The sequence below is a fragment of the Mauremys mutica genome, chromosome 4 (assembly GCF_020497125.1).
Source record: "Mauremys mutica isolate MM-2020 ecotype Southern chromosome 4, ASM2049712v1, whole genome shotgun sequence".
NCBI classification, from domain to species: domain Eukaryota; kingdom Metazoa; phylum Chordata; order Testudines; family Geoemydidae; genus Mauremys; species Mauremys mutica.
Window position 1 is genome coordinate 47,047,248 of NC_059075.1, and position 22,967 is coordinate 47,070,214.

At 40.3% G+C, this 22,967-nt stretch overlaps 1 protein-coding gene across 4 annotated transcripts in view; it reads left to right on the plus strand.

Moving 5' to 3' along the window:
* The window catches only part of BAZ1A (bromodomain adjacent to zinc finger domain 1A), a 111,249-nt gene that overhangs the window by 63,366 nt on the left and 24,916 nt on the right, over positions 1 to 22,967 (plus strand). For 2 of the 4 annotated variants that reach the window (XM_045013519.1, XM_045013521.1), the window contains 11 exons: positions 98 to 236; positions 686 to 832; positions 5,253 to 5,348; positions 5,486 to 5,710; positions 8,201 to 8,366; positions 8,658 to 8,771; positions 10,128 to 10,252; positions 11,526 to 12,137; positions 16,343 to 16,509; positions 16,700 to 16,854; positions 21,181 to 21,329. In XM_045013519.1, coding sequence (XP_044869454.1) covers positions 98 to 236; positions 686 to 832; positions 5,253 to 5,348; positions 5,486 to 5,710; positions 8,201 to 8,366; positions 8,658 to 8,771; positions 10,128 to 10,252; positions 11,526 to 12,137; positions 16,343 to 16,509; positions 16,700 to 16,854; positions 21,181 to 21,329 — 2,095 coding nt within the window. The remainder of the gene's footprint in view (positions 1 to 97; positions 237 to 685; positions 833 to 5,252; positions 5,349 to 5,485; positions 5,711 to 8,200; positions 8,367 to 8,657; positions 8,772 to 10,127; positions 10,253 to 11,525; positions 12,138 to 16,342; positions 16,510 to 16,699; positions 16,855 to 21,180; positions 21,330 to 22,967) is intronic. The other 2 variants (XM_045013520.1, XM_045013522.1) reach the window with 2 other exon arrangements.

Here is a 22,967-nt window from a genome sequence, read left to right on the forward strand (position 1 = left end):
GGTATAAATTTGGCAACAAACTTTGTGTGTCTGTTAAGTACTTTGTGTATTCTGCTGAAATGCAATGAAGTTTTGGGTTGTTTCCTTTGTGTTGCAGGAACTTCCAGTTCCAACTCCAGTGAAGACGAGACTGCCACCTGAGATCTTTGGTGATGCTCTGATGGTCTTAGAATTCCTTCATGCATTTGGGGAACTTTTTGATCTTCAAGATGAGTTTCCAGAAGGACTTACTCTAGGCAAGTATCATTTGGTGATGTGCTTTCGTTTACATTGTTCTCCCATGTATCTCATGTGTGCATTTATGATAGTTGCAGAATTTGTTTACATTAAAATGAACTCTTATTAGATACTTGAACTACTCTCCAGTTTAGCTTTTCTCAATCAGCTTGTGGTGGGAGCTCTGAAATTTACATGACTTCTAATATAGTAGGGTTTAGTCTGCTGTTTTACAAATATCTTTTTCTTGAATTTCTTACTTACTCTTTTATATTAGTGTGTTAACAAATGGGCATTGTTTGTCAACACTTCCTTTTTCCAGCAACCCCTAAAAATATTTTCCTCTAACACATTAATTTGTTGTACACCTACTTGTCTATTACCTAGGGAAAAATGTTTTAATTCTTCACTTCATATTTGCTCTTACAGCACTGTGACAAAAGTGACACCTCTTAAATTTTATTCACAGAAGTGTTAGAAGAAGCTCTTGCAGGAAATGATAGTGAAGGCCCACTATGTGAATTGCTCTTTTTCTTCCTGACTGCCATTTTCCAGGCAATGGCAGAAGAGGAAGAGGAAGTGGCCAAAGATCAAATAGCTGATGCTGAGACCAAAGGTTAGACCTTAACTTTACTATTAAAAACTGAAATTCCAGTGTAATTAACTTTAAAAGTAAACTACATACACTTTGTTTATATTAGCATTCTTTATTTTATGTATGGCAAGATATAAACGTGTTTTGTTTTTGTTTGTTTTGTTTTGTTTTTAAATGCAGCTATAGCTGCAAACGGAGGGGAGGGAGGAGAAGAGGGGAGAAAAAAGTTCCTTTAAAAAAAGCAAGCTTTTCACATTATTATACCCAGCAAAGCACACTAGGCATTTAGCAGTTTGTATATGTGTTGAAAACTTCAATGTTTCCCTCTGTCCCCTTCTTTTCTCGCTCTTTCAGCAATGTTAGATATTTCTCCTGCAGGTTGGGAGAATAGACATGCTCCTGAGCCATCACACTAGCCTTCATCTGTAGTTGCAAATTGTCCTTGACTCAAGCCTGATTTTCCTCCCCCTCCCCCTTGAAATTAGAGACCCAGATAATATTATCTAACTGGAAATTCAGTACTCACTTCCTTTGAAAGCAAGTACTAACTATGCATGCACACTCCTGGATATCAGGGGGCCACCATTTCCTTAAATTAGGAGGACACTTCATAGATTGATTTAGCTACCTTTGCCTCTGGGCTCAATTCTTAGATTGCAGGAGCAATCTTTTGAGAGGCATGCAATGTCCATTGAAAATTTATCTTGTAACTGCTAACATCAAAAGGAAGTTCTTATTTTAAGCTGTCAACAAGTCCAATATACAGGTCTTTATCTCTAATAGTTTCAGTTTTGAGTTTTCATGCACTGGAACAATGCTGTAGTATCTGGGTTGGGAACACTATGAGCCTGTTCCTGGAATGCTCTCTGCCCACAGAACACTCCCTGACGTCACAGGGAGGGCTTGCAGAATCTGGCCAGGCATGAGAATGTTAAAATCTAATCAGACTACTTTAATCTTTCTTCCTACCACAGTGTTAATTTAAACCTCTATGTTTTGATGGGGATTGGAAAGAAGTAGAATTGGACATAAACTGACCATATTCCTTTAATATTTGATAGTGCTGTGTTATCCCAATTATTTTTAAAATGGGGAGCAAATGAAGAAAATTTAAAGTTGTCTTGAAAGAAAATAATTTCTAGTCTCTAAGGAGATGGATAAGTAAAAATGGAAAATTTTTATAACCCGTTCATAAGCCAACCCTATAATTCAGGAGTCAGCAAACTTTGGCTCCCAGGCCATCAGGATAAGTTGCTGGCGGGCTGAGATGGTCTGTTTACCTCGAGCGTCCGCAGGCACGGAGGTTTACCTAAGTAATCAAAGTGTCCCAGCGCGCCAGTTGCTTACCGACGGGCCAGGACAGCAACCGGTGGGGAAATTTTTTTTCAGGGGGGAGAAGCTGCGAGTCACGGGAGTAACCCCCCCCGCCACATGACCCCATCCCTAGCCCGGGACCCCCACACTCTCTCCCTGTCTCATCTCTTCCCACCTTATCTGGGGAGGGCCAGGGGAGGATGTCTCTGACCTGGCTAGAGCTGCTCTGGCAGGCTGGGCAGCGCGGCTGCAGCGTTCTCCAGCAGGCCAGGTGGGGTGGCATGGCCGCAGCATGTTCCAGCGGGCTGGGCCGGGGGGCATGGCCACAGCCTGCTCTGGGGGGTGGGACCGAGCGGCACGGCTGCAGGCTGCCAGCGTCAGAGCTGCAGCTGTTTTGGAGGCTGGGGGGAGAGCACCATGGCCAGAAGTGGAGAGACTCTGGGCCCGCCTCTTCTCTGCTGGCTGTGCTGCCTCTCCTTGCTCCCTCTGTTGGGGGGAGGGGCTGTGTCCCACCTCTCCCTCTCTATACCTGTTCATAAGCCGACTCCCTTCTCTGGTGCTTCCCTTTTTTACTAAAAAAAATTTGGCGTGTATGCCAATAAGATTCCTTCTGCTGTAACAGAAATAATCTCAGTGATCTAGATTGTCAAATGCCAAATCATAGAAACCTGTATTACAGGTAGGAAAATCTCCCTGTATCTTCTTTGGTCCTTTTATTGTCTCTTATTGACAAAACCCACAAACCAGTAGTTGGTGTACGATTTTAAAATAATAAACTGAAGCATCCATTATGCTGTAACACCTCATTCTAACAGAGAAATCCCTCTTGTTTGTTAGCTTCCAGGAGAGTGTGTTCATAGAAGATACCTGGATCAGGAAATCCCCTATAAGGGCACTAGCTACTGAAATGAGAGGCCCCAGAAGGCACTGTGCCACCCCAGAGCTTCTTAGTGTAGACAGGGAGAGCAACTATTGCCCTGCTCATGAAGCAGGGTTCAGTATGTGTACCCCTTTGGCCTGCCAAACTTGCTGACTAGTAGGGACAGGAAGCCATGGCCCTACTTGGCACTGCTTCCCCAGAGTTGGCTATAGGCACTTGCTCTACTTAGTTCTTGCGCTCAGGTGAGAACAATGACTCTGAGTGTGCCTGGCCCCTATGTGACAGATGTAAGACAGACAGGAAGACTCTGTGAGTCTTATGACCCTTGCACACCCATGCAACTGTCAGTCACAGTTTAGTCCTTAAAACGTAGTCCTCATCTGCAAGGTGACTGTATATTAAAAATGGCGGCATCTTAAGTAACAAAGTCTGCTCTCTGTGTGTATTTAGAGTCTCAGGGCTGGTCTCCTAGGTGTTTGTACAACATCTAGCACATTTGGATGCTGTTTTATTAAAACTAACGGCTTATTTTACTGAATAAACTACATTTTTAACTCCTGGTAGCAATGCAGGGCCAACACAGCTAAGAGAAAATTAGCTGGATTTTGTTGTCTCCTACATCAGCAGAATAGTTAACTAAATTATTGTTGGTGATGTGTGAAATAGAAATAATCCAACTTGACTTTCAGATTGCAGTTAGAGTTTGCAGGGCTCGCTATTGCAAAAACACCATTTTACTTCTAATTGGCCATCTGTTGTGGGACTGCAGATAGTACTACTTTTTTACTACTACTTTCATTTGGAGCCTCTGGATTTTCATTTCTTGCTGCTCTTGTTCAGACAACTTATCTCTCTTTCATAGAAGAATTAGACATTCTTGTATAGCTTCTCCTCTGTCACACTAGTCAAGGAGGTTTGTAGCAGTGAACAGTTTGTTCTACTTTCTAAAACATGCTAGATTTGAAAAGCAGGCAACACTTCAAGAGAACACCCAAGAAAAGTGAAAAGAACAGGAGTACTTGTGGCACCTTAGAGACTAACAAAAAAGTGTTGTTTTTTTTCAGAATTGGAGTTTTATGTAAGAGATGTGGAAAAGTGATAATGTCCACTTTGTAATATCTGGGTAAAAGCTTTCAGACAGCATTAATCGTGATGCAAGAATGTTGTTGTTTAATAGTTGTAAACCCACTATTTACGCAGTCTTGTTCAGTTTGGACCTATAGCTCCTTTGCCTGTTAACTTGGTGACCGTAACACTTCATAATGACTTGGACTTGAATAGGGTAAAGTTATTGAACTAGTGTGCAAGGCTGACCCAACTCTGTCAACCGTCTGGAGAACTTACCTGTAAGTGCCAAGGAAACGTTGTTTAAGAAGAGGGAATTCAGTTTGCCTCCCCATGGATGAGCTGTTTTTGCTGCTGCTGTGTAGTGTTTGTTTACATCTGGCTTGCTTTTAATGGATTACCATTCTGATCATATTTGTGTGGAATGAGTAAACTTCTATATAAAAGTCTGATTTAAAAAAAAATGGTGATGGATGCTAGCATCCAGAGTGTAAAAAAATTTTTGGATAGTTCTTCATAAAAAAACAAAATGGTAATAAGGAAATGATTAAATTGCTGGAACATGCAGGATAGGATGGAGTTTGATTTGTGAATTTTTCTCTTTCAAGTGTATTCCCTGGTATTCCATTCCCTTCCCTCTGTCTCCAGTGTGCATGTTTTGCTCCATGTCAGCGCTTTAGCAACTTTAGTCGCTTGTGCATTGTGAGAACGGCTTTTAGTGAATGTTGCATGACCTTAGTGTACATACTGCTTAGGTGGACATTAGGCAGCATATATTTAACTTGTTTGTTGAACTGAGGCTATGTCTACGCTACTGCCGGATCGACGCTCCAGTGATCGATGCACCGGAGGTCAATTTAGTGGGTCTATTGAAGACCCGCTAAATTAACCGCAGAGCGTTCTCTGGTCGACCCTGGTACTCCACCCGGAACGAGAACAGTAAGGTAAGTTGACCTAAGCTACATCAACTCCAGCTATGTTGTTCACATAGCTGGAGTTGCGTAACTTAGGTCGACTTACAGCGGTAGTGTAGACATAGCCTAAGTCTTGAATACGTTGAAGTTTCTGTGAATGTCACGCTATTTTCTTTGTCTTTGCACTATTTTAAAAGGCCTTTTCTCTCTTCCCCCCAAAATCCAAGTTTTAATTTTGCATTAGAATAAAGTCTTTATTTCCTTAAAGATTTAACAGAGGCTTTGGATGAAGATGCAGACCCCACAAAATCTGCACTGTTTGCAGTTGCAACTTTGGCAGCTGCATGGCCCCAGTTACATCAGGGTATGTGTGGGTTTCATTTTTTGTTTCATTTATGTGTTTTATCTTGCTCTGTATTTTTTTAAAAAGCACATTTTACATTGCTTGGTATATATTGTTGGTTTCAATGCAAAATAACTTCTCACTGTTATTAACTATAGGCTGCAATTTGAAAAATTTGGATCTCGACAGCTGCACTCTTTCTGAGATTCTCAGACTTCACATCTTAGCATCAGGCGCTGATGTAACATCAGCAAATGCAAAGTATCGTTACCAAAAACGAGGAGGTTTTGATGCTACAGATGATGCTTGCATGGAGCTGAGATTGAGTAATCCTGGTCTGTTGAAGAAACTCTCAAGTACTTCAGTGTATGATTTGTCACCAGGTAATAAAACAAAATGAATGTCATATTTAAGATGATTCAAAGCCATTCTCTAGGGGGCCAATTTTAAATGTAGCCCAGGGACCAAAAGTTATTTAACAACCATTTGTCCTGTGTAAAACAAATTGGCAGTCTCACTTCAGTTTTTGGGGTGATAGTTTTTTTGACATGGATACCTGTCTCCCCAATTGGAACTGTTATAGGTGGTCTCACTAAGAGGTCAAGGATTGAATGGGCGTGGAAATAAAATTACCCTTTCATTCCTAGAAGCATTCCATTCAGGTCAGAGTTCAGGTGGGGCAGTGGCTGGGCAGCTTACGCTGTTGCTGCCTATTCTGTAGTTAAGTAGAGGACCTCCAGGATTGTCAGTCCAGAAATTCCCAAGTGCAGTATGCTTCTGTGAATATTTTTACTGACAACAGCTATACTACTAAGGTATACAAACTTAATCGGCCATAAGCAATTTTTAAAGCTACTTTTGTTTCTAAAATGCCTCAAGATACTGGACACACAGATTCCCTTTTTCCTACTTATTGCACTGAGGAGGCTTCCCTCTGTTCATGATTTTTTAACACTGGTGATTTATATGAATAAGGAACCCAGAAATTCCTACTTAAGTAATAAGGCACATGATGAAGTCTCAGAACTTCTTGTTTCCCACTGAAATAAATTGGAACTTTGTCTGCTGTACTGCATTTCTCAGTTGGCAGTTATGTAGACACTAATAGAAGTGTCTATTTTAAGAAATTTCTGTTTTGTACAACGTCAGTTGCCTCTTGTTTCACACATCCTGTGTGCATTAGTGCTAGTACTTGGATGCAAATGTACATGTTTTTGGCTGGGTCAGCTTATATGTGTTTCAAAACCAGTTGCTCCCATCTTCTGTAACATATGGCATTCTTTGAGAGACTATCTCAAGGGCATGGCTTTGTGGAGGAAAGAAATAAAAAGGATACAGTTACTGAATAACTAGAGTCCTTCAAATGGACTATCTTCAGATTCAATAGCCAGGAGAATCTTTGATCCTTTGGAAAATGGCATTTTCCAGATTTCAAGCTAAGTGACTGCATAAAGATGGATATATAGTATCTTGAACTTGTCTCAGTGTACATCAAATCTATACATTTCTGCCTGAAAGCTAGAATGTCAGTAGGTCCTGAACCCACATGGCTCATCCAACGAATTCTCTTCATTGATCCACAGAGCAAAACTAGAAAGCTGAGTCAATCACTGTGATATAACCTGCTATTTTTAGGTTGCCCTGTCTGTTTTGTGCCCACAACATACTTTCTGAGATGGTTCAAAGACATAATGGCCACAACCCTTTCTGTGTCTATACCCAGCAACAAGACAAACATATATGCAGTTTGTGTGTGTCCCTGAGAGGACAGAGGCAAGGTTCCCTTTGAAAGCATGAGTCAGAATTTCTCTGTCCACCCTCTTCCCCCTCCCCCTCCCATCCCAAGGTTTAATTCAAATTAGTAAAACAGAATATGTATATTTTAAGATAGATACAGCAGAACCTAAAATAAGAGTTAGGATATCTGCAAAAATATGCCATATGTTGTGCTACAAACTCAATTGCCCAGGAAAAAAGATTTAAAACAATAATTCTGCTTTACAGCTCACCTAACTCGTAAAATGTCCTTGTTTGTTTAGAGCCTCATGTTTACTACCTTCAGATTAGTGCTTTGTCATTGGTATAACCTGTGACTTTCTCCTGGGAGAAAATGTCCTGTCTGGGTAATGTTCTTGCCAGATATTGCCACATATGCTTTTGATCACAAGGTGAATGAATAATGTTAGTTTGGAAGTTATGTCACTGCACATACTACCTTTAAGTTGGTATCCTCACACTTGCAGATTTATTTTATTTATTTTTGAAATTGCTATTTCCTTTTGTCTGGTACAAGATACATAATATTTAAGACATAAATTGCATCCTGATTAATAAATCATTTCCCAGGTGTGTCAAATGTTTCAAATGAGACTTTAATTTAAGGTATGGTAGTGGTAGCTTCTATGTTTTGAGATATTTTTTTCTTTCGTATTATCAGTGTTTCCCAGTGTGAATTTCAAACAATATAAATCTTAGCGGATGTCTGTCTTTCTTCCAAAACTAAATACTTTCTACCTTTTTGTACTGCTAAAAATGCCTATGTAATACTTTTCTAGGATAACATGTAGCTGAAAAATTCACACTGGAAATTCATTTGTGCAATGATCACAGTTCTTAGTTTAGTAGACTGCAGAAGTAAAAAAATCATAACTATAGGTTATAACTAAACTGGTCTGGTTAGTTACCTCATGGCACAATTGCCAACAAAAAAAATTTAGTATTTCATCTTAACCCTGCACATCTGACAATGTCTGCTTGATTTGATATGTCATTTCTTCAGTTAAGAAGCTATTTTGGGCCTGAAGCTCACTATATAAAGAGTACTTCTGCATCTTTTATAATGAAGCATAAACCATTAACGTGAATTTTATCAGGGGAAAAGATGAAGATTCTTCATGCTCTCTGCGGGAAGCTTCTGACTCTCGTCTCCACTCGAGATTTCATTGAGGACTCTGTTGATGTATTACGACAGGCAAAACAGGAATTCAGAGAGTTAAAGGCAGAACAACATCGCAAAGAAAGAGAAGCAGCAGCAGCAAGGTAAGAAGTGAACATAACCAAGATAAAACTAGGTGGGACTCCTTTACATCAAAAATTTAGCTGCTGGATCTGAAGTAACAATTACTGTTTTTTGTATTATGCCAGCCGCCTAAGGCCTCAATCAGGATTGAGGCCCTGTTGTGCTCGGCATTGTACAAAGATGAGTTCCTGCCCTTAAATTAGCATTTTCATCCCGTGGTGCTTATTATAAAGGAAAGGGACATAACCAGATTAAATTAGGCAATTTCTTTATATGTTAATTGCTTTTTTTTATATTCCCCCTATCCTTAGGATACGTAAGAGGAAGGAAGAAAGATTAAAAGAACAAGAACAAAAGATGAAGGAGAAACAGGAGAAGCTGAAGGAAGAGGAGCAAAGGAATCCTGCTGCAGAAGTGTCTGTTGGGTCGGATCAGTTATTCTAATATGATAAATACAATTTTGAGCCTGCTTTTCAAAATGGTTGTTTTCGGTGTATAGGACCAGAGCCTAAGGCAGTGTAAATCTTTTTTCTTAAGTGGAACTATGCCAGTTTATACCCACTGGGAAATCTGGTCCTTAATGTTGATTACAGAAACAAAAGGAAAAATGATTGTATAAAACAATACCATTTTCTTTTTAAAATAATAGAAAAGGGTTGTTGAATACAGATATTTTCTATAAGCAAGTAAAGCCATGGTGTCTGACAGTAGCAGTTTGTGAGGTTAACGTTAGTATTTGATTTTCTAATTTACTAACTTAGATGACTGTAGCTCGTCATAGATTTTTAAGGGCAGAAGGGACCATTATGATGATTACTTTCACCAGTGTTATGTAGGAGTAGAGTACCTCATTCAATAATTTCTGCATCAAGCCCATAACTTCTGTTTGAACTATAACATAAATATTTTAGTCTTAGCCAGCATGCTATTCTAGATTATCTCCATAGATCTGAGGTTTTTACACTGATAGAACCCTGTATTTCCATAAGCAAGACTTGTGCATGTGCTGCTGCATAAGTATTCTTTTCTTAAGACACTAAATTGTATTTTTCAGAGTCTAATCATGCAAAAATGTATGTATATGCTTAACTTTAGATATTTGCGTAGTCTCATGGACTGCTACTTGTATGCTCTAAAGTTAAGCATGTTAAGTATTTGCAAGATTGGAGTCATAATGTGTAATAACCACCCTATAAAAATCAGTGCTTAGTAAATGGTACAAATCTGGGTAGGGGAAATGTATTTTCAATCTAAGAGGGCACTGCAAACCATGTAAAATAAAAACTAAAGGCTACATCCTCAGCTGGCGAAAAATGGCAAAGCTCTGCTGAATTCAGTAGCGCTACGCTGATGTACACCACGAGGATCTGGTTTTAAAACTATAAAATGTCTTTAAATGTTTGGGATGGTATTTAAAAATAGTTAAGCCCCGGATTAGGCTTTAGTACAGTATTTCTGTGGTTATGGCTCAATGTTTTGGTTTCTAGGAAATATTTCCTATATCTTTTTTAAAGTTTTTTTTTTGTTTGTTTATTTTCTACCCCCTCTGCTCCCCACAATCTATATTCTTACATTAGGATGTGAAGTTCGACTATACGTAGTCATTTCTGTTGAATAGTGAAGTAGTATAATAAAAGGAAAAAATACATCTACAGTTCTTCACAGGGCAACTTTTGATGATAAAATACTAATTGTAAAGCACATTCTGCAAAGTACAGTATGTTCTTTGCCAGCTTCATTCAGTTCTTTGACTATGGACTTTTGTTGTACTATCCCATCAGGGAAGAGGAACGGGAAGACCTTGATACTAGTACAGAGAGCAAAGAAATTGAACAGAAGGAACAAGACTTGGACACAGTGACAGAGGATGAGGAAGAACCAGGACCAAACAAAAAAGGAAGAAGAGGTAAAAAAATAAATGACTGTGTACTTGTATGTATGTATGTATGTATATATGCATAAACCAGCAATTGGGCAAATTTTTACTTTTCTAGTAAACCTTTAAAAAGCATTAATCTTCTTTGTAAATGTAAAGAAAAAAGACCTTGATCATAATGAGTTGTTAAATGAATTGAGCTGGTTTGATCCCTCTTTTAGCTCTGTCCTATGTACTCTAGTGCTTCTATTCCTCTTTGTCTTCTCTCATTGCCTTCTGGACTTTTTGTGTGAGTGAAAGACCGGAGATAGGCTGTGGCTTGAAAAACTGTTAGTTACTAGTGCTCTACATGAATGAATCTCGAATGGTGGCTGACTCATTTTCAGGCACTTCATCTTTTGTAGAATTTAAGAAACCAATAATTTTTCCATAGTGTTCTTTAAGGTGATTTATACCACTTAACTAATTAATTCTATTGATGGAGGGAGGTGTGAGGCCTGATGCACCCAGGCCCAGATTTACCCCCAGACAGCTTTAACGATCACTTTTTGAATTTAAGGGCAACCCTTTACCCTGCCCCTTCCCCAAAGCCCTGCCCACTCCATCTCCCCCTCTCTCCGTCACTCACTCTCCCCTACCCTCACTTATATTCACTGGGCTGGGGGTTGGGGTTCTGGAGGGGGTGCAGGCTCTGGGCTGGGGCCAAGGGATTCACAGTGTCGGAGGAGGCTCTGGCCTGAGCCTGGGGCAGAGGGTTGGGGTGCAGCCCAGGTGCTGGCTCCAGGGTTGGGGAGCACCCTCCTGCCGGGCAGCACTTACCGTGGGCGGCTCCCAGGCAGCGGCACAGTGAGGCTAAGGCAGGCTCCCTGCCTGCCCCGGCCCCACACCACTCCCAGAAGGGGCCAATGTGCCTCTGCGGCCCCTGGGAGTGGGGTGGGGGACACGTGGCTCTGCTCGCTGCCTCTCTCTGCAGGCACCGCCCTCTAATTTCCCATTGGCCACAGTTCCTCATTCCCAGCCAGTGGGAAGTGTGGGGGCGGTGCTTGCAGGCAGGAGCAGTGCGAAGAGACCGCTGCCCACTCCCCGGGGGTGTGCTGGCTGCTTCCAGGAGTGGTGTGGGGCTGCGTCAGGCAGGGAGCCTGCCTTAGCGGCAGCCCTGCTACACAACCAGAAATCACAATCAACTGGGAGAGTTCCCAGGATCAATGAGTCGATCGCAATTGATGGATTGATGACCACAGATCTATGCTAATAATGGCGGTTACAATAACAATACTGTCAGTTTTCTTCCTTTCATTTTTAGGTAAGAGGGGGCAAAATGGATTTAAGGAATTTACAAGGCAAGACGAGACTTCTTGTGAAAAGAGTGAACCTCTTACTGCTGAGGAGGAAGAAGCTTTAAAACGGGAGCAACAAAAGAAAGAGAAGGAACTTATAGAAAAGATTCAGAATGCTACAGCCTGCACCAATATCTCTCCACTGGGTCGTGACCGCATGTACCGACGCTACTGGATTTTCCCCTCCGTTCCTGGATTGTTTATAGAAGAGGACTATTCTGGTCTCACAGAAGACATGTTATTGCCTCGACCCTCTTCCTTTCAGAATAGCATACCGTCTCACATCACAAACGAACTTCAGGTATCCACTAAAACTGGAGAGTCTTTGAAGTCATCTGAATCTACCTCCAATATTGACCAAGATTCATATACCAGTGTTGCTGTAGAGGTGCCAAGACCAGTATATAAGCCAAACCGCTGGTGCTTTTACAATTCTCGGGAACAACTGGATCAACTCCTAGAGGCTCTGAATTCCCGAGGACATAGGGAGAGTGCCTTAAAAGAAACTCTTTTACAAGAGAAAAATAGAATATATGAACAACTAAATAGTTTTCCTGTGGAAAAATTCCATATTCCAGGTAAAGGACAACTTCTTCCAAATGTATTTGATCTTAATTTGCTTTCACAATTGATTTCAGAGTAGCATTATAAGAATTCTTATTAGAATATCCTATAAAATGATTAAATGATTCTATCAAATGTCTTAGCAACTGAACTATTTGCTTTTCAGAAAACAGGTTTCAGTGTATTTTTGTGATGAATAATGTATTTCATGGGTGTCTCAGTGGAAGGGTAGCGGCTTCACTGTTTTCTTGATGTTGATTCATAAATCAGAGTTGCTGTTGGTCTTTTGAAGAAGTAATTAGCTAGTCCCACCTGGGAAGACACTAGCTACAGCATGCATAGCTAGGAAAAAAGCAAGGGAGTCTTAAAAGTAAAAGAAAACTTTGGTGTAGATGGTAGATCCTGAACACTGGTATCTGACATGAGCTCGTTTTCAGTATGTTGATATCTCAATATTTCTGCTCTGAAAGAAAAGACAAGATGGTCTGCCTTTGAAGACAGAGGACACAAGGAGAGGCAACTACTCTAACTTAGACTTGAATGGCTTTTCAGATGATGATGATGATGTGTGCAGGGGCAGCTCTGTTTTTTGCTGCCCCAAGCACAGCAGACAGGTGGCGTTTCTGCGGGTGATCTGCCGGTCCCGCACGTTTGGCGTACCCGAAGCCGTGGAACCGGCAGACCTCCCACAAGCATGCCGCCGAAGCCTGCCTGACTGCCGCCCTCACGGTGACAGGCATGCCGCCCCAGGCACATGCTTGCTGTGTTGGTGCCTGGAGCCGCCCCTGGATGTGTGAAATAATTCAAAACCGCTGCAGAACTGATTAGTATGAACAGGGTAAACAATTATATATGTTGCCTGATTGCTTTTTTCAAGAATTTGACACAAAGACCTAATTGTGCTAGCCTCTGTGTGACATGCACAGGCTTATCCGTGCATAAGTTTCTATACTCTTGTAGGGAGGTTGTGCCAACATAAGTAGCTTTTTCTAAAGAATAACATTGCTTTCGTGTGTGTCAAAATTTGGAAGCTTGCTTGAAACTACTGAACCTTTTTTGTGCTTAGAAAAAATGAGGCTTACATATAGGTATGCTACCAGTAAGACAGTTGCATACATCACTGACACAAGTAAAGGCTGTGTCTTGTATACTTCACAAAAACTTAGTGAATTTGTTTGTGAAGTTTTTTGCAGGAATTTTTTTTACCATAGGAAGTTTCCTTTTCAGTTATCTTCAAAGTATTTAATTTAGGGCAAGTGTACATTACAGCGCTACATCGATGCACCTGCACCGATGCAGCTGTGCTGCTGTAGCGTGTCTGGTGAAGATGCGCTATGCTGATGGGGGTGCACTCTCTTGTCGGCATAATTACTCCACCTCAGCAAGAAGCAGACCGCACCGGTATGGACAATGTGAAACTTGCGTTGCTTGGGGGTGGGGAGGAGGCTTTCTCACACCCCAGAGCAACGTAAGTTGTATCGACTTAGGCTGTAGTGTAGACCTGGCCTGAGTCTTGAATTATGTAAATTTCCTGTGAAGTTATCCACAGTGAACTATCTTGAGACATTCTAGGTAGGGGTGGTAAGCTCATTCAGAGGAGTGGTCTGGATTCTTTGTTTAATTATAGTCTGTGCATCCAGGACACTTTCTATTCCCTTCAATCCAAAGCTGATCTCCCACTGTTGTCAGTGGAGGTTTGCAAAGAGATCAGAGGGAGAGAACAGCCTTTATATAGTAATTAAACTTGTCACATTCTTCACTCTAAGGAAAATACGTTCCCTTTCTGGTTAGAGCTACTTAACTATTTGTCAAGTATCAGAGGGGTGGCCGTGTTAGTCTGGATCTGTAAAAAGCGACAGAGTCCTGTGGCACCTTATAGACTAATAGATGTATTGGAGCATAAGCTTTCGTGGGTGAATACCCACTTTGTCAGACACATGTGGGTTTTCACCCACGAAAGCTTATGCTCCAATACGTCTATTAGTCTATAAGGTGCCACGGACTCTTTTTTGTCACTTTTTACCTATTTGTGTGTTCTTCCTTTTTTCTTTTTCTTTCCATTTTCTTTCTCTTTTTGTGTCCTCTGTTCTTTCCCTCTGCATGTTCTTCCCTGCAACAACTCCCAATTCCAAGCACCATGGGCTTTACTCCCACCTCCTACCTCCATTACATCTACTACAATTAAAGAATAGCTAAAGTTAACAGTGAAATGTAACTGTTGGATGTTGGAATTGACACTCAAATTAATAGGGGGTAAGGGAATTAACATCATTGGGTGGTTGTTGTTTCAGGCCATCTGCAGACTCATTGTTTTGCCTTCCTTTGGAAGGTTATCTCTGCAGACAGGAGAGGCTAGAAGCTTTCTTTGTCCAGAATCTAAAGATTCCTTTTTTTTTTTTTTTTTGGTTAATCTGACTTTTTTGTAATGAGTGCCATATAAATAGTTGATGTGTTCCTCATCTAGCTATTGCCCATGTGATAGGTGTCCCTCATATAAATGGATATTGGTGTCTCACACAAATTTCTTTCCTTTGGTGTGTTTTAGGTTTTCATTTACAAACAGAGAAAACACTATAGTATAAATGTAAAAAACTCCACCTCTTCCCCGTTACTGCTAATGATAAAACCATGTACTCTGGACAGGAACTCTGGTCCAGTTTATTCAACAAAGAAAGAATTCAGTGGTAAACAGTTTGTAAATTGTGCTGCAGTGATGAGATATAGCCATGTCAATTTTACTTTTGGTTGGAGTTCCATTGCAACAGAACTTAGCAACTCCCCTATTTCCTTCAGTTGAATGGATCAACAATATGTTTGTAAATGCTTTAAAATACTGTATTACCAAGGTATTACTTTAAATGTTATTGTTTTCCTCCTTCCTTCCTAACCCCAAAACTGGCTTACAAAACAAGAATAGAACCTGATAACCCTTAATTTAAAATGTTTCTCCAGTACCTATCAACTTTCTCAATGTCATCTCTTTGCAAATCACAGCCTGCCATTTGATTCATGCACAAGGCCTAAGTCAAAAAGAGAACCATCCACACACACCTTAGAGCAGGGGCGGGCAAACTTTTTGGCCCAAGGGCCACAGTGGGGTTGCAAAACTGGATGGAGGGCCGGGTAGGGCAGGCTGTGCCTCCCCAAACAGCCTGGCCCCTATCCACCCCTTCCCACCCCATACTGCCCCCCTCAGAAGCCCCGACCCATCCAAACCCCCCACCTGCTCGTTGTCCTCCTGGGACCCCACCCCCTGTCCAACCCCCCTGCTCCTAGTCCCCTGACTGCCCCAACCCCATCCACACCCCCACCCCCTGACAGGCCCCCTGGGACTCCACCCCCTATCCAACCCCCCCTGTTCCCCATCCCCAGACCGCCCCCTCCAGAACCTCCGCCCCGTGCTCCCTGTCTCTTGACTGCCCCCCACCCCCCGGACTCCCTGCCCCTTATACAACCCCCCAGCCCCAGCCCTGGCCCACTTACCACTTATCGTGCAGAGCAGCATGTCTGGTTGCTGCGCCGGCCGGAGCCATACACGCTGCTGCTTTGCTCATTCTTGACTGACTGCCTCTGTGTTTTTGTGTACTTCTCTCTTCAGCACACTCCCACCCCAACTCCCTTACATCCCGTGAACAAAGGCTTTTGTCATCCATGATGGTTTTACAGACTATGGGTTTAATCTTTTTGAGTGTGCTGTCAACTTTTTTGTGCCTTCCAATCTTTAGCATATATTTAACTTCTCTTATTATTATAATGTGCTGTTTGACATTTCTTTTTATATCCTAAAGCTTTTATTTTCCCATTCTTTCATTTGGCTTTTTTAAAGGGACAGTGTCAACTTAACATCTAGACAATGTGACAGATGAGTTAGTAGTGTCAGAGACTACTGATTATTACTTGTTAAAGTGGTAGGTAAAAGCTTTTAAGAAAGGCATGTGATTTTTAAGTAAACAATATCCCTTTAATCTGCTCGCTTTCAGGAGGTCTGGATGTTAATATCCATCTTTCTTTGGGGATGTAGATATTTGATCCGGGTTTGGGTTAGATTCTACTATGATGATATGAAAATCTCAATACTGAGATACTTTCTAATAATGAGAGGTATTTTAAAGAACTACTGGGGTTTTTTTTGTTGTTGTTAATCCTATTTATTGAAAGTGTATTTTCTTGTCACTTAAGAAATAGGAAGCCCTAACAAAAAGCATATTGGTTATTGCAGACAAACCTCAAAGTGACAACAAACCTCTTTCATCAGGGCGGGGAAGAATACAGAATGCACATGATACATTTCAAACGTCTGCAGAAAAGCAGCTTGAACTGAGACTTAGAGACTTTCTTTTGGACATTGAAGACAGAATTTATCAAGGAACACTGGGGGCAATTAAGGTATTACATTATAGTTTTTCATGGAAAGTGGCGTTTCTAGGAACCAAACAGTGCTGCTCACTCTTTTTTTTTTTTTTTGCCTGAACAAGAACTCTGCACAATATTTTTATTTTATTTGAAATTCAAGTTAAACGTGTACAATTATTGGCACAACCAGAAGTCTGCAGGCTCTCATTCATGTTTTCTGCAGGTTACAGACAGGCAATCTTGGAGAGCAGCCTTAGAAAATGGGCAGTATGAGCTGCTAAATGAGGAAAACAAGGAAAATGGTATAATTAAAACTGTGAATGAAGATGCTGAAGAAATGGAAACAGATGATCAAGCCAAGTTTATTGTAAAAGACAGGTAAGAGCTGCGATTTAAATAGCAAATATCTTTTCTTTACCAATCTTGAAATTGTTGTTTTCTATGTGTTATGGGATTTTTGTGTAGGTTGACTTTTTGCACATCACCACCTTGCTAAACTGCTATAATTTTTGATAAATTCTGTGAACCAACATTCCCTCTATATTAAAAATTAGTGTTTTTAAATAATGTATTTATGTCCAGTGAGCTATAGAACTTTGCTCTAGTATTTGTGTGACAGTGTTTGTTACTTTGTATGTTTAAATAAAATAGGTCAAGTACTATGTTGCAAAATATATACATGCATTTTATATCTTGCAACATATTTGATCTATCTGGCAACCAGCATCCAGACTTAATTTGCTGGGGGAAAAAAGCTCAATAGAAAGGCTGTATAATTAAACCTATGATTTAGTCATGGGTATTTATAGTAAAAGTCATGGACAGGTCACAGGCAGTAAACAAAAATTCACAGCCCCTGTGACCTGTCCATGACTTACACTATAAATACCCCTGACTAAATCTTGGGAGGCTAGAGGGGTGCCGCAGGGTCAGCGGCACCAGACGCCTGGGGGCTACTAAGCAGCTGCTGCTCTGGCCGTCCAGGGGGCCACCATCTCTGGCTGCCCGGGGAGGGACCACTGCTTGGCAGACCCTGGGACTGCCTGAGCAGAGGCCGGTGCAGCTGGCCCCGGGGCCGCTCCAGCAGTGACAGGTGTGGCTGTCCCTGGAGCCACCTGAGCAGCAGGTCCTGGAGCCAGCTGCTTGGCCAGCCCAGGGGTCAGCCACACTGGCCGCTGCAGAAGTCACAGAGTCGCAGAAAGTCATGGAATCCGTGACAGACACTGAGCTCTATGTATAATTAATGTTGCATCATTGTTCACCCCATCCCTCCCCAGATGAGCTGCATGTTTAACTTTTCTTCAGCAGTAGTAGAAGAAATTAATACAATGGCGCCCTGACCTTTATTAGAACCTTTGATATTGCTGCAATATAAATAATAAGTGAACTGATTTTTGTGAAATACAGTTCACTCTATTTAACACTAGTTGTGATCTACCTAAAGTAAATTGCAATTCAGTAAAAGAACAGAAAGGAAACCTCAGATTACATAATATTGCAACTATAAATGTATACATGAATTAATAGACTGTATACATGTATGGATGAGGAAGAGGGACCTTTCCCTAAATCTGTGTTTCTCAACCTATGAAACTGGAGACATTGGTAGAAAACTTCTTTTTATTGCCCCATTCTCAGATGGCTCATCTTCAGAATCCTTTTTGTAATTGTACACCAACTTAATGGTTTCAGAAACAAAACCCTTTAATATATATGGTGTGCCCTGAAATAACAGGGATATTATAGCTTCATCCAGAAAGATTTATATTTTGTTAAACACTATACTTTTGTTCAGATTGATAAAACAACAATCTGGAATGAACAGCTTTGCTGTCTCCAAACAATGTTATTTGTGGACAGCTTCCTGAATCGTATCTTGAAGTTGGGAGCTGGACAGTGTTGCGATTAGAATTTATTTTTTCTTATCTTTTTATCTTTATAGCAGGTTGCTGAATTAGCACTCAGACTAAATTGCATCCTAGTTTAAAACAGATGTCTAGAAATTGTTCACTCATCTCCTTTGTATCTTTGATAGGATCTGGGGATTTTCTGCTTCCTGAAAGCCATAATATTGAACTAGTTCTTTCATGTTTAATTTTCAAAAAACTAAAGTTTTAAGTACTCTTTATTGCCTGCACTCAGTTCCACTGCAGAAGCCTTTAATTCCACCATTGTTATCCATAATATTGACTCTTTCCATTAAATATTCTGGTTTGAGCTCCCCTAATAAAAGTCTTGCATACTAAAACAGAAACTTAAGGATTCTGGAGTCATGTGATGGAACCCTTTTGATGTTGGTCATTCCATCCAACTCTGAGCAAATGATGTCTCATAAGGGCCTAGGAGGCCAAGTAGTGCAGTATAAAGAAGCATGCAGTCTTCTTTTCTCTTTCAGGCTTTTTGGGCAACAAAGTATTAAAGGTACACACATGACTTCAAAATAGTGTTAGCAGATTTGAATATCAAAAAGAGCAGCAACAATAGAAAGCTTGCTTTGTTCATCAGGAAATCAGATTTTAGTTTATTCTTCATTAGTGATGTTTAATCAATGGCTAACAAAAGTTATTTCTGTAAGAATTGTTCTCCTCCATTCTACTGCAGATTGAGTGAAAAACTTCTAACTATATTTTAAAAAGAAAACTGAGCAACTGCTTTGTGTGTTTGAAATGTACTCTTACTTCTGGTTGGTGTTGGAATATCTTTCAAGCTTCTGTGTTTCACTACAACCAGTCTGATTCCAGTTACTGAAGTCAGAATTCAGGGCATTGCACATTTTGAAGCTGCACGATCAGTTGTAGACTACAAATTTGGTACTCCTTCTTGGGAGAAAATGTATGCTTTCACTTAAACAAAATTGAAATGCTGACTTACTTTCCATTTTGCTTTTTATCATCTGGGATTACTGCAGTTTGCTTATCTGTGCAAACTGGTTTTAAAAAAAAAAAAAAATTGTGGGGGGAGATTACCAGGGAAGAGAGAGTGGTTTTTGAGCAAGACACAAGTGAGAAATTGTTTTCTAATTCGCTTTAAGAAGAAGATGATGATGATGATGATGCTTCTGTCTGTTAAAGGTAGTTTTAAAATGCGTTATGTCGGGGGTTCTCAGACTTTTGTACTGGTGACCCCTTTCACACAGCAAGCCTCTGAGTATGACAACTCCCCCCCCCTTATACATTTAAAAACACTTTTTTAATATATTTAACACCATTATAAATGCTGGAGGCAAAGCGGGGCTTGGAGTGGAGGCTGACAGCTCGTGGCCCCCATGTAATAACCTTGCGACCCCCTGAGGGGTCCCGACCCCCAGTTTGAGAACCCCTGCATTAATTTTAAGTTTGCAGCCATTACTGGTCAAGTGCAGGGGTTTTTGTTGTTTTCCCTGCCTCTAGGATTCTCTTTTTGTCAGTCTGATAGTTATTTTCTCACAACAAACTTGAACTCCTGCTGACCCTCCCATATGCATTCTACAATGGTATAGCTGATGAGGGGTGCGGGGAGGAGAGTTGGAGGTTAACACCTACAAATTCCTTGGGGGATGATAGTTTAGGTGCTCTTTGTAGAGGCTTAAAGGTTCACTTCTGGCTATCACATAATTTAGAAAAAACCTGACTTCTGGAAATATTACAGTTAACAGTGAATTTTAATGAGGTAGAACTACAGATGGTTACACTTGACTCAGACTCAAACCTATAAAAGGCCTAATGCTCTTATTATGGAAGCAATCCATTGTACCAAATGTAGAAAGCTTTCATCATATCTGCTAAGCCCCATCAGTATGACATGTTGTATGGGCTCTTCATGAAAATGTGTGCAGATTGAAGACCGACTTGGTCTGGAAGTGACTCTACTCCATTTAGTCATTGCAACTTGTAATATTACCTCCCCCTCAAAATAGAAATAGATTTGGGGGATATTTTTAGGCATTGTCTCTACTTTCAGCATGAATGGGCTATTTCTGCACATTGTAGTTCTTTTTATCTTTGGATTTTGTGCGGGCCTTTGTCTTAGGGTTTTTATTTTTTGTTAATTTTATGAATATGTGGGGAAAGGTCGTTAGCCTGATGTTATGTAGTATAAATGTAACTATATAGTGATGGTGAGCAATTTTATTTTCACAGGGTGGGATTCTGAAAGCACCTCAGTGATTTAGTAGTGCAAGTCCCAATGTAGACATTAAGGCATGTCTGAAAATTTCACCCTTGTATACTATAAATGGTTTTTATATTCTCATATTTGGTTTGTTCTTTCTATATTGCTATACTGCAGTCTTATAATAACATATACTATTTATTTGAGGGGGGGAACCTAGTAAAACATTTTCCAACAACTGTCATATATAAATATGACTATATTTTAAAGAGCCCCTAAATGCTACACCATAAGTAACAAGAATTGGCCCCAGGAATTTTATTCATATATACATTTTATTTATATATAATGAATAAAATTCCTGGGGCCAATTCTTGTTACTTATGGTGTAGCATTTAGGGGCTCTTTAAAACAGTATCTTATATTTGCATGCATCCATGTTCAGTATGTATTTGGTAAATGCACTACAGCTTGTGTGGGGTGAAGACAATAGAAAACCACAGGGATGCAAACAAATTAATATAACTTTTTAAAAGATTTTCATTAATATTTATCTCCTTTTTCAATATTGGATTTGAAATTCTATAAATCCTATTAACTTTTTAAAAATTTTAGACTTGTTGGATTAAAAACTGAAGCTCCAAGCACTGCATCAACAAATACGAGCACTCCGCAGCCAGTTAATAATGTGGTCCATTACTTGGCATCTGCACTGCTTCAGATAGAGCAAGGCATCGAGCGCAGGTTCCTCAAAGCACCACTTGGTAAGCATTTAATCTTGATATCACATCTTCATTTATGTATTAGATTTTTTTGAAGAGAAACAGATTTTTTTTTATTTCTTTCATGAAGTGTTTTGGTGATACTATACCAGGACAAAAGAACACATAACTCACACCTTTCCATGGACATTGTGAAAATAAAAATATTCAATAAGTGGTTATTGCACAGCAATAATTGCTGTAAATCTGTGGAACACTGGGGAATGTTCAAGTTCCCCAAATACTTTCTATAGTTTCTGCTCTTGGGCCATGTCGCCTTTAGTGTGTACTCTTGGGAATTTGACCAAAAAGCTTATAGTATAAAGTGTTGAACACTTGGGACAGGACAACTTGGTCCAAGTCTCAAGAAGTATGTGTCATCCAATGGTGCCTGAGGTAGCCCTCACTGAAAATGCCAAGATCAGGACAGGCTGCAAAAGGGAGAGCAGAAAAACAGGTAGTTAACACTGAAGTTAAACTCACCAACCAGTCACAAACTGTACTTTTGATCCCCCACACTGGTTATCAAGAAGCTAAAAAACAAATCACACAGCCCCTTATTGCATGATAGCTCATCTCAGTTGATTGGCCTCTTACAGTTGGCATGGCTACTTCCACCTTTTCATGTTCTCTGTATGTATAAATATCTTCTTTCTGTATGTTCCAGTCTATGCATCTGATGAAGTGGGCTGTTGCCCACGAAAGCTTATGCTCAAATAAATTTGTTTAGTCTCTAAGGTGCCACAAGTACTCCTGTTCTTTTTATCAAGAAGAGAGTTGTTAAATGATAAAGCAGTCAGATACATACAGAGACGTCAAAGTCCATATGTCAGGTTCTTAGCAGTATTTGGTGAGTTTGCTGGCTTGAAAGTCCCTCTGGAACACATCCACAGCTTGGATGGGTCATTCAGTCCTTTGTTTGGAGCTTCAGTTTGTTACTCCAGAGGTAAGAAGCAGGAATGAAGACCAAATAGAAACGATGCAGCTGCCTTTTATCGTCTTTTGCCATGTGGCTTGTTATCCTTTGTCCCAAACACAAGCTACCCAGCACGTGGCATGGAAAAGCCTTACAGTTCTCTGTCTGTAGGCATACCACATGCCTTGCTGACTCATAAGGTATATTCCCTGGTTCCTTTCAATGGGTTCATTGTACAGTTGATGACTCTTGATGGGCCATTGAACAGGCTAGACAGTGCTGATGTCAATCTGTCTGGGGATATCACCCAGATGCACAGCACAAGTCTGAAATACAGATATATCATACATATCTATAACTCACAATACAAAGGTGATACAAACATATAAACAAGATTATCATACTTGGCAAATCACAACATTTTCACAGATACCTTACACAGCATATCTGATCAGATTCCTTGCAATTTTATAATATTGGTATAACTAATATTATAAACGGTCTGCCTTATTCCATGTAGTGTCACAGTATGTACTGTATAAGTCTGTTGAGCATTGGTCCTTTTTCCCCCCCCTCAACCTGCCTGAAAGTAACTAGGGGAGGACCCCCACCCCTTTATTTATTTATATATATATTTATTTATTTATTTTGCTGCTTTATCATAGTCTTTTCCTTCTTCAGAGAATCCCTATTACATTAATGTATCCTCTAAATTGTTCCTTAGA